We start from the raw sequence: 18,716 nt of genomic DNA, 5'->3' as shown, positions 1-18,716 counted from the left end.
TCATAATAGCTAATTCAAAATATTTAAATTGTGTTTAAAAATACTCAAAAAAATTATTTGAACAAAATTAAAATTTATCATATGTTGAATCGAACCAAACCAAAACCTAAGTATAAATTCTTTAGTAAGTTTCTTATGAGACGATCTTATATATCTTTATCTGTAAGACAGATAATCTCTATTTATATTTACAATAATAAATAATATATTTGACATAAAATTAATATTTTTTAAAAAACGAATCAAAATCAATAATATTGGATTGGTTTCCGCTTTTATTATAAACCGAACCGATCCGGATTCTGGTGACCCTACTGCTCCCAACGTTGGTACAAGTAAACTTCATCGAAATAAAAAATTAAAGATGCTCTTTGGGAAAAAGGTTATTTGCGGGGTGCTATCTGCCAAAACCCTATCTTCCATCCAAACAATTTGCACCATAAAAATTCCCTCTCGTTCAGCTCGCACTCATCTCCATGACATTGATTCGCTGAGTATGTAAGTTTTCTTCACGATTCCATGTTTGATAAATTTATCGTTTAAATTTCGACAAGTTTTATGGTTTTTATGTTTCATTTAGTTGAGTATCGGCCAGAATGAAGTGAAATAGGGATTTTTAAATGAAAATATGAGGGAACGAAAGTTAGTTTTGGAATAATTTTAAAAATTTTCATCTCATTTGTCTGTGAAAAAGGTGTAATTTGGGAAATAAGGACTGAAATCCGAAGAGGGCTACCATCAGTTTATGATCAATTCAATCGTATTTTCTAGGTTGTGGGATTTTATAGTGATTAGTGTTGAATTTCGATTTGTTTTAGATTTCTTCTGCAAACTTTTATTGATCAATGTACCCATTATAATGAACGAAAGAGTTAACGGGGATAGAACTTTTGCTCCCTAATGTTCTTGCAAAATTTAGTTATTTTCTTTATCATCGTTTATCTGAGTTTTCTACTTGTGTGTGTTTTCGAAGATTTACTTTTCTTGATAATTTGAGGGGAATTGGAAGTATAGGTTTGATAACTGTTAGTTTTGGTTGTTTGACACGTATCCTTCTATTCTGTGAAAATCTTGTCAAATATTTAATATACGGAAAAAGATGAAGGTGGCGACTGATCCTCAAACCTATATGCTTTTTCAATCAATTTCAGGAGTTCATGTGTACTGAAAACAACATTTCTTCTGAACATTCAAGTTCATCCTGGGTTAGCCAAGTCGTTTCACTGTCATATTTATGTTTTCCCAAGAGAAAATGTCTAGTCTAGGGTGTAACATATTAATACAAGCGTAAGGATGACGTGCATTAATGTTTTAGACAGTATTTGACGTGGAACTAAATACTGGCATAATCCAGTTGCCAATAGATGCCTTCTACAATATTTCCTGTGTGATGCACTTGGTTAACTTGGTAGACTTTCTTGCAAGCATTCTAAATATTGAAGAAACACAAGCAATGTAGATTTTAAACATGCAACAGGTAGTAATAGGCTTTACAAGTTGCCTACAGAGAACCTAACTTCTTCTGTGGATTGACTTTAGAGCTGGAAAATTTTTTCCTCGGGGAGGCTAGTTTCTATGAGGAGGTTAGTTTTCCATAGAAACTAGCCTCCAATGCTTGTGAGATGAAAAATTATTCTCTGTAGGATTAACTCCATCTGACTGCGCATTAAAGTATGTGTAATTGACTAGTGTTTATCTTGTTCTTTGGAATCAGGTGACTGGAAACTGCAATTCGCATTGTGAATGTACTCTACTCTACGTGAGAAGATTAATATCTTCCAAGGATAATCCCAATTGTACGAAAAACCATTATATAGCTTCCACCACATTTTGAATTTAGCCTAGAACTCGAACCAGTAAACTCCAGAATGCTATCCTTGATTAAACCTCTCACTTTTTTTCCCTTGAAAATATCATGTCCAATTCAACATTGCCACATTTATTCTCTACCTGTAGGACGACCAATCAGAAGCGCTAGAGATAATGACAGTAACACCACTAGCAGTGACGACGTAAATGCATCACCAACTCTCCCCCCACCCATCACACCACCAGAAACAGTAGAAATACGGTTCAAAAGAGGTTCGAGGAAAAGAAGAAAGCAACAAGAAGATGGTGCTATCAATAAAATGCAATCTAAGAAGGCTTCGGCTCCCAAGGACTGGGAATCCATGAATCTCACTGAGAAGGCAACAGAGCTGTATATAGGTGAGAAGGGTCTATTATTCTGGCTTAACAAGCTAGCTTATGCTTCCATCTTTATAATTATCGGAGGATGGATACTGTTCCGTTTTGTTGGTCCTGCACTCAACTTGTATCAGCTGGACGCCCCTCCGCTGTCTCCAACGTCCATATTGAAGGGTTCATGACAAAATCATTCTAACTCTTTGTAACCTTTTTATTCAAGTGCCAGAGGAGAAACCAAGAAAGCAGTGAGAGGTGAACAGAACCTTGATACTACAATGAAGTTCTGAAGTTTGCCAAATTGTGTATGAGCTTGAGTTGTGAATGACACGACTTAGTTAAAGCTTTACAGTATTTTTGTGTTTTTGGATGAAGAGTAAAAACACTTATCTTTTAGTCGCAAGATCTTTATTCCTGTGTTTTGTTAAAAAAATGGCTTTTACTTGTTTCCTCACCAATCATTTGAAAGTATTTGGATTCATATTGCATCGAGAATAAGAAGATCAATATTATTATTTTTTAATTAAATAATTCATGTAAAAAAAATTCGAGCTAAATTGGATTTAATTTAATTTAATTTTTTTACACAAAAAAATAAAAATAAATTCGTATTCATGATTCAAGAAAGCTTTACAAGAAGGAAATTTTCTAAATTATCTTTTAATATGCGACTTGTAGAATTTAGCCAAAGTGGAAGTGTGTATATTTATATAAAAAGTAGATCTCTTGTGAGACGATATCACAAATCTTTATCTGTGAGATGGGTCAACTCTACTTATGTTCACAATAAAAAAGTAATACTCTTAGTATAAAAAGTAATATTTTTAGCATAAAAAGTAATACTTTTTCATGGATGACCCAAATAAGAGATCCGTCTCACAAAATACGACTCGTGAGACCGTCTCACACAAATTTTTGCTTTATATATATACATATTTGTGCTAACAACTTCATGCCTTCACCTGGATAGAGGAGAGAGATTTCGAGAAGTTTAGGTTTTTTTTTATTGTCTTCTTCTAGCTTTCTTCACATATATAATTATTTCTCTTAAGTTATATTTGTTGCAATATTATGGATGTTAAGATAATCAAAGTTTTAGTAATCGTATCTTTTGGAGATGATAGAGAATCGTAATCAAATCAATTAATTTTGATATCATAATTATCTTATCTAAGGACTTTTTGTACCTATAAATATATCATTCATGTAACCCATTTTATATATATTGAATTTGCTTGTTTTGCTTACTTTTAATTTGTATTTTGTTAGTATTTTGCATTTATTTATAGCATGTTATGAGCACGGTCACACAGATATAGATGTTCATCATTTTTAATTCTTAAATTTCTCAATTCGTGGCATCTCATATACACGTTAACGATTTTGTTTTCTTTCTTTGATCCATATCAACGCATTACCATCTCGTAATATGTTTGCAATTCATGTGGCACATTTTAAATTTTGTGTGTACTTATTCGATTGTTTCTCTATGAATATTATATAAGTTGTTAACTTATAAATTGTTTTATATAGATTTGTTCATGTCAAATATCTCAAAGCTTGAATTTGCCGCTCTTGATATATCCGGCAACAATGATCTCTCTTTGATACTAGATGCTGAAATACATCTATATGCTATGGGCATTGGAAATACTATCAAGGAGAAAAATAGTGAATCACCGCAAAATAGTGCAAAGGTTATGCTATTTCTTCGTCAGCATCTTCATGATAGTTTGAAAAATGAATATTTGATGATAAAAGATCCAGTCAATCTTTGGCGAAATTTGAAAAAAATATATAGCCATCAAAAGACGATAATTCTCCCAAAAGCACGTTATGGTTGGAATATACACTTGCGCTTACAAGACTTTAAATCTGTACGTGAATATAATTATGCATTATTTCGCATCAGTTCACATTTGAAATTGTGAAGAAAAAACAACTGATTATGATTTGTTGGAAAAACATGCTCCACTTTTCATGCCTCTAATGTGCTTCTGCAACAACAATATCGAGAAAGAGGTTTCAAAAAATATTGATTTCATATTTACTTATGACTGAGGAAAATAATGAGTTATTGATGAAAAATCATGAAATCCTTCCTACTGGTGCCAAACCTTTCTCTGAAGTGAATGTGACAATGCATGATGAAAATGGAAAACAAAATCAGACCGAATATGGTCACAGACGTGGACGTGGGTGCCGTGGAAGACATTTTCGTCCATATGGTCGTGGGCATGGAAAACCTCGTAACTACAATGATCGTTATAATCAAAGCAATCGAAAGAATACAAGCTGCCAAAAGTGGGGTAATGACCTAGAGAAGAAAATTGAAAATGGTCGAAATAATAATCCAATGAAATCAGAAAATGAGTGTTATAGGTGTGGAGTAAAAGGGCACTGGTATCATACTTGTCGTACGTCCAAACACCTTGTTGATAACTATCAAGCATCAAAAGAGAACACAAAGAATGTTGTGACTAATTTTATTCAGCAAGGTGAAGATTCAAACCAAGTCCCACCTCTTTCAGCACATTCAGCACATTTTGATGCTTTCGATTTCTTTGAAGATCCGGAAGGGAGAATCAATCATTTGATTTGTGATGGAAGCGTGCAAAATTATTGAATATTTATTTAATAGTTGTGGGGCCCCGGGTCCAACGTTAATACTAATAATTATAAATGTAACAAATCAAACGATTGAGTAAAACACATAATCCGTGGTTCAAAAACCGATATAAACAGCGTCATAATAATTTAAAGGTCTCGAATGTTTGAAATATAAGTTTTAACATGCCAAAATAAACTAGTGAGCTAAAGTAATCCGAAAATCATCAAATAGCTCCTAAGACCCGAGAATCCCACTCTAACTCGTATCTTCTCGCATGGAGCTGGACTCCGGTATCCCAAGCCTCGCCTCACCTACCATCAAGCACATGAAAACAAGAGGTAGTCGACGTGCCGGTGAGTATAAACCCAGTTTGATATAATCAATAACATATGAGAATTAAAATGACAAATAGTTCATATGAATTTCATAAATATGCAATATAATGCAATGCATGATCAGAAGCCGTGGGCTATCACTAAATCTCAAGATCAAGTGAATCATCTGGTCATAGGATATCCAAAGGAAGAGAATCCCTAGCAACATCCACCGACTCATCTGCTTGAGGTGGGGTGCTGTGTTCTACAATCCTAGGACTATGGTGCACCTATAGAGAGTGTTCAGCCCATAGCAACGACCTCTGCATATACTATGACAACTCAACTATAGCCCCATACGTCCAACAAATTAATAAATCAAAGCGACCTCCGCTATATCAAATCTGAATCGAAAAGTGGCTCAGTATGCAATGTAATGATGCAAATGAATATAATTATCTCGATATCATAATAAACTCATTTCAAGACAACAATCATCATCAAATCACAAGTAATTCATCGAGCCATATATTTTCAATTTAAAATAAAAATGATACTTTTACCTCGTATGTTACCGACTCTGAGGCCCGGGGCCGAAGAGGGCGGGGGGTGATCGTTGGCACCATGAGGTTGCACGGACAATGAGCGGCTCATAGCAGGCTTCTAGGTGGAGGGAACATGAATGAACCGATCCCACACCGAAATGAGAAGGATTCCGAGACTGTTCAATGTAATGGACTGTACAGTTGAAGAAGGCTTAAAAGATTTGATATGTACTACTCATATCACGAAGGTGCATCTTCTTTTCGGTAGCTCATCACATAAGAACTTCAAAGTTAAGCGTGCTTGACTTGGGGCAGTTTCGGGATGGGTGACCTCCTGGGAAGTTTCCTAGGAGGCTTGTACACAAATCTGCACTGACTCGGAGTTCCAGACCATTTTTAGTTCAAATAACATATCTCTTTAATTTCTTCCTGGAATAGAGTGATTCAAGAACCAAATCAAGGATAACTTGATGATCTACAAGTTTGATGAAGACCCTAACATCAAAATCCAACTACAACCATCCCATAAACACAAAATATAGAAGGTGTAAAACTGTTTGTGCATAGAACAAGAAACCATGCTCATATCCCTTTTAAATTCAAACCAACTCAAGTACAACATCTCCAACATCTTAATATCTCAAATATCAACTCAAATATCAATTCTAATTTTCAACCCATTTCTAAACTTTAAGAAAATTGGGAAATACTTGCATCATCTTGAAGTCTGTGATGAGAGGATCACAAATCTACCTTCATTTCATATTTTTCTTGAGTGAATCACCCATAAAATGAGGAAGAACTTCGAAAATGGAGAGGAGATGGATGAGGGTTTGCGTTAAGGAGGAGGAAAATGAACGGTGGAAGTCAAATTGGGTTTACATAGTCACGTTTCGCATCTGTAGCGCCTCAGCGCCACTTTCCAGCGCTGCAGCGCCAGAATTGCCGCGGCTCTATCACCTAGGCGTTACTATTCTAGCGCCGCATCGCTTCAATAGTAACCTCATGAACAATAACTTTTTTTAAAAAAAAATTCAGGCATTTCAATTCCTTCCCTCTAAAAATAGATTTCGTCCTCGAAATCAAATCATCACTTTCAAGTCTACGTTGTAATGATCAATACTAAAAGTAAGACCGAGAATAGATGCATACTTCATTTGAATAACTCTGGATATTTATGTCTCATATTGTCTTCTAATTCCCAAGTTGCCTCCTCGACACCATGTCTGTTCCACTGTACTTTAATCAACAGTATCAATTTATTTCTGAGTTTCTTATCTTTTATGTCTAGAATCTGAATCGGTCTCTCAATATAGATCAAAGTTTGATCTAACTCAACCTCGTCGGGTGGAAGTACATGAGAAAGATCTGGATGATATTTGCTCAACATAGACACACGAAAAACATCATGAACACCTGATAATATAAGAGGAAGAGCTAATCTATAAGCCAAATCACCAACACATTCCAAAATCTCATACGGACCTATGAATCTCGGTGATAATTTACCCTTCTTTCCAAATCTAACTGTACCACGGAAAGGAGATATTTTCAGAAAAACTCTGTCACCTTTCTCCTGATGTTTCCATACTTAGCCTACCTAACCTGCACAGCTCGCATATGACTCTGAATCAATTTCACCTTCTCTGTTATATCTCTTATCATATCATGTCCTACAATTGGTGTTTCAGATAAATCGTCTCAATACAGAGGAAATCGACACTTTCTTCCATAAAGTGCTTCAAATGGTGACATTCCAATGCTCACTTGATAACTGTTGTTATAAGAAAATTCGACAAGTGGTAACAAATCATGTCAACCACTACCAAAATCCATCACTACAACTCTCAACATATCCTCTAATGTCTGAATAGTACGTTCTGACTGTCCGTCTGTCTGAGGATGATATGTTGTATTCAAATGTAAACGAGTACCAAGGGCCTCTTGTAAACTATGCCAAAAATGAGAAGAAAACCTGGTATCACGATCTGATATAATGGACTTAGGCACATCATGCAATCTCAAAAGTTCTCTGATGTACAATTTGGCCATCTGATCATGCCTATATGTCATCTGGTAAGGAATAAAACATGAAGACCGGGTTAATATGTCAACGATAACCCAAATTGCAACCCCTCGACGACCTCGGAAATTTCGTGACGATGTCCATGGTGATATGATTCCACTTCCGTTCTGAAACCTTAAGGCTACGCAAAAGACCTCCTGGTCGCTTACTTTCTGCTTTCACTTGTTGACAATTCAAATAACGAGATACAAATTCTGCTATGTCAAATTTCATTCTTTTCTATCAAAATTGTTTCTTCAAGTCGTTGTACATCTTTTTACTTTCAGGGTGTACACTGAACTTAATGCAATGAGCATCACACAAAATCTGTATCCTCAACTCTAAAATATTAGGAACTACAATACATTCATTCAAAAACAAAATACCCTCATTATTGACCTGAAATTCTGATCGATGTCGTGATCTGATGATTTCAACCGAAATCTGAAAGCTTTGATCTAACCTTTGGGCCTTTCTAATTTTGCCAAACAACTCTGGCTCTGCCTAGATCATAAATACTCGTATAGATTGAGTATCTACCACAAAATCCAAAATAGAAAGACAACATTATTATACTAGATCAGATATACTGCTAGTGATCAAGGACATATTGCTTACTTTTCTGCTCAAAGTATCGGCTGGTGCATTAGACTTGCCTGGATAATATTTTATTTCGCAATCACAGTCTTTCAAAAAGTCTAACCAATGCCTCTGTCTCATGTTCATCTCCGCTTGTGAAAAGAGGTATTTCAAACTCTTATGATCAGTGAATATCTCAAATGTCTCCCCATACAAGTAGTGACGCCAAATCTTTAAGGCAAAAACCACTGCTGCTAGTTCCAAGTCATGCACTGGGTATCTAGAATCATGTGGCTTCAACTGTCATGAAGCATAGGCAACCACATGGCCATGCTGCATTAATACACAGCCCAGTCCTCGATGTGAAGCATTAGTGCGCACTGTAAATCCTCTTACACCTGATGGGATAGTCAGAACTGGGGCACTAGTCAATATTTTCTTGAGTTCAACAAAACTAGCCTCGCATTCCAACGACCAAATTAATGGTGCATTCTTTTATGTCAACTGGGTAATTGGCCTCGCAATCTGTGAGAATCCTTCAATAAATCTACGATAATAGCCTGCCAAACCCATAAAACTACGCATCTCAGGAACTGATGTCGATCTAGACCAATTGATGAATGCCTAAACTTTACTCGGATCAACTGATATACCAACACTTGAGATCACATGTCCAAGGAAAACCACTCTATCTAACCAAAACTCGCATTTGGATAATTTAGCATACAACTTTTCAGTTCTCAAAATCTGCAAAACAGCTCTCAAGTGCTCGACGAAGTGAGCTAGAGTTTGCAGGGGTGACCACGTATTTGTGAAAGTAACACCTATGAAGGGTGTTATGAGATATGGCAAGAAAGACAAACTCAGTTCGAGGTTCATAGGACCGTTTGAGATTTTAGACAAGATTGGAACATTAGCTTATAGAGTGTCTTTGCGACCAATGCTCGTTGGAGTGCACAATGTGTGCCATATCTCGATGCTGCAAAAGTACATGTCGAATCCTTCACATGTACTAAATATTGAGCTTCTGCAGTTGACTCCAAATAAGTTACACGAGGAAAGGCCTAAACAAATTCTGTATAGGCAAGAAAGAAGGCTCCAGAATAAGGTTATTCAAATGGTCAAAGTCAAGTGGCTAAATCATTCGGAAGAGGAAGCTACTTGAGAAACTGAGACGGACATGAGGAGTCGCTACCCAAAGTTATTCGGAAAGTCAATTTCGAGGACAAAATTTCATTTAAGTAGAGAAAAATTGTAATGTCCAAAATGCGATAATGTAATCCAACTGGATGCAAATCAAGAAAAAAATGAAAAATGCCCAATTAAATTATTTTAATTGCATTATTGAATGTGGTAGGCATGTTCAAATGTCTAAAATATAGGTTTCTACTAGAATGCATAAAATTGTGTTTTAAAGGTTATCTGAGATGCGATTGAGGAACGGAGACCGTAGACCACAAAAGGGAAAATATTTTTATTAAAAATGATTATTTTTAATTATTTAATATATGATATATTTTAAATGGTATTTTTCGAAAATGGAAACTTTTGAGTTGTTTCTACGTTCCAATTCATATTTTAAATAGTAATCGATTTTTTACAAAAATAGGGACTTTTTGGGACTCGGCTAATATTTTCTAAAACTTTTCTTAAAAAAATAATTTTTCTACTTTATAATGGGCCTATTATTAGGTTATTGAGCCTAGCTGGCTACACAATAGCAAACTTGAAGCTTCCAAACCCTTATTTGCAAGGCAAACTCACGCCCACAACCTAGAAACAATAGGACTCTCTCTCGGCTACAGCACACGCACACACACACACTGAATTTCAAAGGCTTTCAAACCACTTTTGAGGATTTAAACGCAACAAGTCCTCGTCCCTAGCCGCCAACGTTCCTCACATCACAAATTGTTTTTCGTGCGTGAAATACGCAAAGACACGCCTTAATCTTCCTTCACTCATCGTTCATACCATATTATGTGTATTTTAACATGATTGCATGAAAAATATGATACACGTTCTGTAACGCCCGAAAATCAACCACGTAGACCGCATGCGTGAAAATTATTAAATTGCTAAAGTATTTTAATTAAATGATTTTTGATACATGAATGATATATTTTGAGTAAATAAATGATTAATTGGGTAATTTTATTTGATTTCATTATTTAAATATTTTCAGACAAATATTGTTGGTTGGCCGAACGGAGGACCAGAGATAATTAAGGTGCTAAAGATTTAAAAGCTAATTTTTTTTAGTTAAGAATATATTTATTTTAAATGCTTTAAGAATTATTGCATTTTCAAGGTCAAATTTAAATTAATTAGAGGGAGCAATGAATTTTATGTATTTTATAAAGGGATTTTGGAATATGTATTTTTATATCTTTTAATTTGAGGCCTTATGATTTTATAAATATTAATGGGCTTAATTTATTAATTAAAAACTAAGATTAATTAAGCCCATTAATTAAATATTTTGAATGCCTTTTATTATTTATTTTTAAAAAATAAAAGAAAGACTCCTAGACCTACACATACACCTACACGCACACACACATTCACGTAACTTGCGAGTGCAGTGGCCGAAACATATAATTCTTGGGCAAGGAAAGTTTTGATTTTTTTACTCATTCGTTCTTCGAATTTAGTCATCGTTCTTTCTTTCAACACCGATTAGCCGTCTCTCTTGCATCTCAATGTGGGTTTTTGGTGGAGTTTTTGACAAAAAAAAGGGTAGAAAAAAAATAAAAATCGTCATCCGTTAGTCACCGACTTCCACCACTTCACTATTCGTATTTCGAGCATTTTAAATGCAAATGCACGTTTTAAACCCTTCTTTTTGTGCCATTCAAATCATATTATACATGATCAAATCATTTTGCATGATAAACCAGAATTTTATGTTCAGATCACATTTTTATTGATTTTTCTATTATTTTTCAAAGATACTTGCATGTTTTAATGTGTTGCGATTGCCGAAGGATGTTGCTACCATTAGGGGAGTTTAGGAGTGATTTCCAGAGGCTATAAGAAGTGTTTTATGGATGCTAACATGGCCATGAGTCGACTGGTTCAGGCTGGTATGGACCTAGGCTAGGGTTTTGTGAGGCTTAGTGGTCACATTTTTTTAGGGTTCAAGGGGTAGAGGATTGCTGCTTTACTTAGGGCTCTTTGGGATGAATTCTAGAAGGTTTTAAGAGGGTTTGAGTCATGAGAGGAGCCCTCGAACAGATGGGAACCGATTAAGTCATGGTTATGGTTTTTCATGGAGCATAGGGCACGTTTTGGCCGGGTTTTGATTAGGGGCTGTACACAGGCTCCTGGGCTCATACCAGAGACTTGTGTTATGGTCTTAGGGTGTCCTAGTTAGGATGGAGTCATGGTTTAAAGGCCAGAGGGTAAGGACTAGGGCGCAAGGGGGAGGGCGAATGGGTTTGGTGCGATATCTGCACGGCCTGCATTTATGGCTGTGTTCAATATGTAAGATGGCTCGAGGTGGTCCAGTAGGGTCCCTAAGAGGTCTAGTCAGGGTCTGGTCTAGGCTTGGCAGCGGCTGGTTCAAGTTGGAGGGAGTTTAGCTCATGGTTGAAGGAAGTTCTTAGGTGGCCGAGAAGTGTCATAGTGGTATAAGGGTTTTCTGAGTTTTAATTGTTTCATACGGGTTTAATTTAGGTGTTATACGGGTTAGATATGTTTTGATAAGTTATGGTTTGAATTTGGGAAAATTACGTTAAGTTTTGAGTCGAATTCGGGACTTCAGGTTAAGTTTTTAAGTCGACTTGTGAAAATAGGTTTAAAGGCTCGAGTTTATGTCTAAGAAATTTTTAGAAGTCTAATTTAGACTTATATGATGAGTTGGGATAGGCTCGGGTCAAATTTTTAAGGTAAAAAGACAAATCGATAATTTTAGAATCCAAGAGCAAAATGGTCATTTTACGTCTTGGGTAGTTCGAAAGGTCTGACAGTGTCCCGCAGAATCATAACGCATGCTAAATGATATTTTAAAATTTTTGTGATGAAAATATGAGATTTTATGATTTATGATAAAGTTGTGCAATTTTTACTATTAAAATGATATTTTTCGAATGTAGAAAGGAAACGATATATTATTGTTTATTATGAAAATTGCGTGGCGTGCCACACACGTGATCGTGCCAAAGTTGTGAAATGATCCGACTCCTTTAACCAAACTTTGTATGTCTCGATTCGATCGTAAGTTCTAACTCCTTCGAAATGGCTCAAAAACGCAAACACAAAATGAGGAATATGACAAAACTACAGGAGGAATCCAGTAACAACATCAAATATAATTATGTAGTTATGAACTTGATCAACATTTTTACAAGAATGTTGAAGGAATATGTAAAAAAATTCAAAGACTTGACTGCTGGAAATTGAAATAAACGGACATAGAATTGAGATAATTCTTCAGAGATTTGCTGTAGCTTTTGTTGGATGTGTTTGTTGTGTTCTTCTTTCTGATTACTCCTTCACCTTTTGTCACACTCCACGGGGGAGTTTCAACCACATTCCACGATCACTCACGTTAGGTCATGGCTCAACTCCTCGTATCGTGCTTTTCTTGGACCAACTGCCTGCAACTTTTGTCGGATTGGCATCTGTTGGGCTGTGGCTTGGAATTCCATGGGCTTTGGTAACTCTTGTGGGCTTAGCTTATTTTAGGTATAATAAATGCCCCTTGTAGCCAATTTGGCCCTGGGCCAATTTGGCTATATGTGTAATAATTCTAATATATTAGTCCATTTATAAGTTGGGTCCAAATGCTAACACGACATATATGACGAGGAGGAAAATGAGGAGAAAAAAGAAAAGATAGCAGTGTGGTTTTTCTCCTAAACTTCTTCATTGCCTTCTTTCCCCAAAATCCTCCAATTCATCATTGCTTTTCACAACCGATCCTCCTTCACTTTGAGACAACTAATCAACTGCTCTCAAAGATTCCATATCCCATATAACCGTCGATTATATCACTTTTGTGATGTCATCCAAGTTTCTGAAAATTTCCATCGTTAAACTCCTTCGCATCAAACCAGACTTTCTCAAGGTAGGTATATTTCACCATTTTTCTCAATCCTCCATCATAAAAACATTGTAGAATATGTCACATCTTTATGCTGCACTCGAGGTTTTTGTGAATATGTCTGAATGAGTTTTTTATGAGTAACACCTTGCAACACCCACTGCTTGCATCTCAACAGGACGGCTCCCTTGGTGTGCATATTCAGAGCTCGGCCTATAGCTGGTGAAACTTCTGTAATCGTCCATGTGCTTATAAGAAATGCACCAGCACAAGGAATAGTGATGCTCCACCAAATTCACTGAGGATAAGATAGCATTTTCTGGAATCTTGGCAAGCCATAAATTCAAAAATGTCAATATTCATTCCATCTCACAAGAATTGACACATGCCACATCAATGACAACATATAGCGAACGCAAAGCGTAGTTTTGTTGATCAATACTCCATTATTTCTCATGTGGTTCTCATTTATTTTTCAGGAAACATGGTTGGAGAAATCGAGCATTTGAGAATCTCAGAAGCCAATGCAAGAAAGTACCTTAAAAACAAATAGAAATGGAAAATCCTCATGGTAGTGGGCCAATCCGAAAGAAAATTACCAAGATTTAATGAATATCTCTGCAAGCGGCTGAGCATATACGTATGGAGTGTCATGCACATTGAGAAGAAATAAAATACGTAGGCTAGGGACAATAGGTGTACTTTTTGCACTTGTTTGCCATGATTTGGCTTACCTTGTTTTTGTTTCGTGAATGTTGGAAAATAGCTAAAAAGCCCAACTTTGCTTTTAAAATACATTGTCGTCTTTGTATATGTTGTTTGGGATTTGTTTGTAGGCTTTTCTATTTTTGACATATTACATTTACAAAGGAAACTCTGCTAAATTTTCTAAAAAATTGAGCACCCTAAATATTGACACAAATACCACAAGTCAACATTTTTCATTGATTTGGCCAACTAACATAACAAACATTCTACCGAAAATTTATTAACTACAGTGAACTCCATGAGCCAGTATTTTTATTTATTTACAAATGCTCCATCATTATTTACAAAAAACTTCAGCAAGGAATGGCTTAAAAGCCTATTCCTCACATATTTAAAGAATTTTCTTATGAGTCAATATGACAAGACTAACCAAAGTGGCCATCTAGCCTGCTTTGTACAATACTTCTCATCTATTCCATCTTTATGAACCATTTGTTTCCATCTGTCGATCTTTCATCTGAGCCGGAGCTGAGATTAAATCCTCCATTTGTAACTATTCTTCCTCGCTACCTCTACATTCCTCCTCAAATATTACTTCAGCTCCATCGATATCCCACAATTCTTGAGACTGCACTTCGTTCACCAGCTAATGCATTTTGGCTTTCTTATCGGAAGTTGCAGCGACTTCCATCTCTTCTTTAGTGAACTCAGTCATCGACCTCTTCGATAATAGGCCGGACCATGGGTCTAGGAGAGACCATGGCAGTGGGTTTGAGAACTTTTTCAACTGCTTCTCTCACTTTTTGAGTATCCATGTAGATTGCTCCTTGTCAATTCACCTTGTAGTCACGAATTTTAATAGGACTAAAGGATCCTTCATAATATCTTGCCTCTACTGCATTGGAATTAGATTGATACGGCTGCGAATCAGCCTGTACCACTTCCACCTCATCCCATTTCCACATTAACAGTAACTGGTGCATGGATGATGGTACACAATGATTGGAGTGAATCCAATCCCTCCCTAACAAAGCATGAGAGCTAGCACTGGAATTGACCACGAAAAAAGCTGACAGCGAGGATCGAGACCCCACAGTAAAATTTGCATGCAACACTCTCAATGTTTTTGTAGATTCCCCAGTAAAAGCCGCAACGGAGACTTTGGTAGGAATCAAGTCTTCCACATTCTTCCCCAACTTCTGAAGGATTGCGTATGGTAAAATATTCACAGCAGACCCATTATCTATCAGTACCCTAGAAAATGGCTTCCCATTAACATGTGTTATAATATATAGTGGTTTGATATGTTTAGCCATCTAATTGGTAGGTCGCTTTATCAATACTCTTTCCTCTTCATCAACAAGTACACCAACGCAATCATTCAAAATATTGGTTTGAACGGGTTTCGTAATACTTTGGTTTCCAGTGGATACATTGGATTCAAACATCCTTTCACGTTCAAATTCCTCTGGCAACATTAACGAGCCAGTAGCACACTCGAATGAAACGAAAATTTGTCCCACCTTGAAAGTAGCCTTCTTGACTAGTTCACTCTCTTCCTCTGATAACAAGTCGTCACCTTCTTCCTCATTATCTTCAGTAGCCTACCTCCCAAATTTTTTCTTCTCTTTCAATGACTTCTCTATCTTAGATCTGCGCTCAACAGCTTTTTCTCTCAACACGCGTCTTTTTTGGGTCTGAGAAAGTGGTTTTAGGAAACTTTGGATGTTCTACCCTCTTCCATATACCGTCAGGGGTTGCTCTGGGAGGAACAACAAAATGAGGTTTCCTTTCATAATTTTTTATCAGAGCCTAGAGGTGCTGGCCTCTGTATTATCTTCTGTAATAATTGTGGGTAGCTTCTTCTCTCACTAGCCACCAACCCAGGAGACGAGTTCCTTCTGAGGTACTGGTTCTCTGGCCTTTTGGCCATAGATTCCCTATCATACCTCATATTTCTCCCACCATAATGCACACCACTCCCACTGTAATAGCAGTCTTTTTCATGAAAAATTTATGTTTTCTTCCCCTTAATCTCAAATATCATTTTCCGAAGCACCCAACATTTTTTTATAGTAATTCCTGGCCTAATGGACACATCCTCCATTCCACTCCTTCTCCTCTCATTGATTAAGAAATGCTAGTCGGTACTGCCCACGTTTACATTGGCTACCGGGGGAAAAGGATCTTCATCTACTATCATTGTTTCTTTTTTCTCGGGAAATTTCAGGACTCCTTTGTTGATTCTTTCCTGCAAAACATTTTTTAGAGCCCAACAAGGATTAGTATTATGGTTGAAATAATCGTGATACTTACAGTAATCTATTCCTTTCATCTCCTTCCTGGTGGGTAGCTTATGATCTGGGGGAAACATTATAAACTTTTCCTTCACCAAGTGGTCAAATATTTCTTCCGTCTTTGATGCATCGAAAGTATGGTTTTTGCACTAGAAGAATGTTTTTCTTGAAAATTTCTTCGCACTTGCGTTTCATGAAAGGGACAGTGCATGATCCGGAATTTACCACTTCTGCCAATGTGACTTCCTCCACCTCTTGGAAGTAAGAGCTCACTGTAGATTTTCTTTTATGACTTTCTTCCAGCAACAATTCCTCATATTCCGATACTTTGGCAGAAAGCTCAAAAAAATCACGGAATTCCATCCCTTGGAACTTCTTTCTGAGTTCAAAATCCAGCCCTTGCTGTGCCATCTTCACATATTCTGATTCGGGAAGGAAAACTCAACATCTACTTCTCACTTTTTTTAATTTACAAATGAAATCATTAGCGGATTCCCCCGGTTTCGGACCACCCTTGACAATTACGCTATACTAATCTCAAGTACTATTCTGAAGAATTGTGTATGGAATTGACGTTCCATATCATGCCAAGTCATAATATAATTTCGAGATAGCATCGCATACCAAGTGAAAGCAGTGCTAGTCAAAGAATTGGGGAACAATCGTAACTTATAATTAGAAAAATTCTCCAAATTTGCTAACTCTCCACATTGGATTGTAAACCTTGCTACATGTTCCACACTAGATTGAACATCTTCCCCAGAGTATAAAGTGAAGTCTGGAATGTGGTATCCTCGAGGATAAGGGTTGTCACGATCAACAATGTCAGGATATGGTTTGTGAAACTCTGGTCGGTTAATTGGCCTCACTCCTGGGCCATACAGCTCTTGAATAACATCATGTACCGTGTCAAAATCCAACAATGGAGTTTGTTGTAACTGATGTGGGGAATAGATTGCCCCCTGGGTTTTATTCCCAATATTTGGAACTGCATACCCACGCATTCCCCCATCACCATACATCCCTGATGCAAGTTAGGAGACGTCACGAAGAATATATTACCGGTCACTTGTTTAATGTTACTGCAATTTTGGTATTTCAACCCCAATTCCTCATCCTTTTTGTGCGGAGGAGTGTACCTTCCTTCCCTGGCATATTCAGGAATCGGTGCTTCTCCCAAGCGGCGATTTTCACCTGCTTGAGAAATCTCTTTCCTTGGCCTTGATCTTTAAACAGTTTAGTATTAGCTTCTTGAAGTTTATCATTTTCTGGTGTAATAATCTCACCTTTTTGCAGACTTTTTCAATTCCTTTACTTCTGTCACAAATTCTATCATTATAGTAGTGAGAGCTTTGGTCATTTATTTAAGATCACTATGGATATTTCTCTCCATGGTCAACATTAAGTTTGTTGAAGCCACATCGCCACCAGAAACTGCAACTCCTTCCTTCACAGCCTCTTCTTCGAACTGGTGTACGAGTCTTTCAACCGTTCTTCCATCTGCATCAGTTTTTTTTTCTTGTGAGCGAGGAACTTTCCCCTGTGATGGAGGAATTCCTTCATTCTTCTCAGTACGCTTTGGAGGTATTTGGTCCCACTAGGCGTGCCAATTTGTTTCTCACAAAAATTGCGGGGCGTGCCAGGCACGTGATCTTGCCAAGGTTGTGAAATGATCCGACTCCTTTAACCAAACGTTGTAGGTCTCGATTTGGTCGTATGTTCTAACTCCTTCAAAATGGCTCAAAAATGCAAATACAAAATAAGGAATATGACAAAATTACAGGAGGAATCTATTAACAACAACAAATATAATTATGTTGCTGTGAACTTGATCAACATTTGTACAAGAATGTTGAAGGAATATGCAAAATATTCAAATACTTGACTGCTGGAAATTGAAATAAACACACATAGAATTGAGAGAATTATGCAGAACTTTGCTGTAGCTTTTGTTGGATGTGTTTGTTGTGTACTTCTTTCTGAATACTCCTTCTACTTTTGTCACACTCCACGGGGGAGTTTCAACAATATTCCACGATCACTCACGTTGGGTCATGACTCAACTCCTCGTATCGTGCTTTTTTTGGACCAACTGCCTGCAACTTTTGTGGGCTTGGCATCTGTTGGGCTGTGACTTGGAATTCCATGGGCTTTGGTAACTCTTGTGGGCTTAGCTTATTTTAGGTATAACAATTATGAATGAAAAGAAAAGGAAAAATATTTTTAAGGATGTGAATTGACTATAAAAAAAAGGATATGATATATGATTATTGGGAATATCGTGAAGAAGAAGGTCCCAGAGGGAACCTGTTTACGGGAGAAGGCCCCAGAAGGAGCCTAACGATCGTATTTCCATTTTACGTAGG

At 36.8% G+C, this 18,716-nt stretch overlaps 3 protein-coding genes across 6 annotated transcripts; 2 read left to right on the top strand and 1 right to left on the bottom strand.

The window, feature by feature from the left end:
* Positions 1–346: 346 nt before the first annotated feature.
* LOC142522941 (uncharacterized) lies at positions 347–2,633 on the top strand. 4 transcript variants are annotated; one of them, XM_075626543.1, is made up of 3 exons: positions 371–498; positions 1,152–1,205; positions 1,715–2,633. In XM_075626543.1, exon 3 carries the CDS (start codon positions 1,869–1,871, stop codon positions 2,367–2,369), a length of 501 nt encoding a protein of 166 aa, XP_075482658.1. In that variant the 5' UTR covers positions 371–498; positions 1,152–1,205; positions 1,715–1,868; the 3' UTR covers positions 2,370–2,633. The 4 variants fall into 4 exon arrangements, with proteins under 4 accessions (XP_075482656.1, XP_075482655.1, XP_075482658.1 ...); XM_075626541.1 differs by lacking the exon at positions 1,152–1,205 and having other exon boundaries at positions 347–494; XM_075626540.1 differs by lacking the exon at positions 1,152–1,205 and having other exon boundaries at positions 347–498.
* A 1,604-nt stretch (positions 2,634–4,237) lies between these two features.
* Positions 4,238–4,810, top strand: LOC142521942 (uncharacterized). Its single transcript, XM_075625114.1, has one exon. It carries the CDS (start codon positions 4,238–4,240, stop codon positions 4,808–4,810), a length of 573 nt encoding a protein of 190 aa, XP_075481229.1.
* A 10,073-nt stretch (positions 4,811–14,883) lies between these two features.
* LOC142521941 (uncharacterized) lies at positions 14,884–15,369 on the bottom strand. The gene has a single exon (XM_075625113.1). The coding sequence runs from the start codon at positions 15,367–15,369 to the stop codon at positions 14,884–14,886; it is 486 nt and encodes a 161-aa protein (XP_075481228.1).
* Positions 15,370–18,716: the final 3,347 nt, after the last annotated feature.

The sequence above is a fragment of the Primulina tabacum genome, chromosome 13 (assembly GCF_025594145.1).
Source record: "Primulina tabacum isolate GXHZ01 chromosome 13, ASM2559414v2, whole genome shotgun sequence".
Classification (NCBI taxonomy): Eukaryota; Viridiplantae; Streptophyta; class Magnoliopsida; order Lamiales; family Gesneriaceae; genus Primulina; species Primulina tabacum.
The sequence above is the reverse complement of the archived record's forward strand: the minus strand, read 5'-3'. Positions and strand labels throughout refer to the sequence as shown.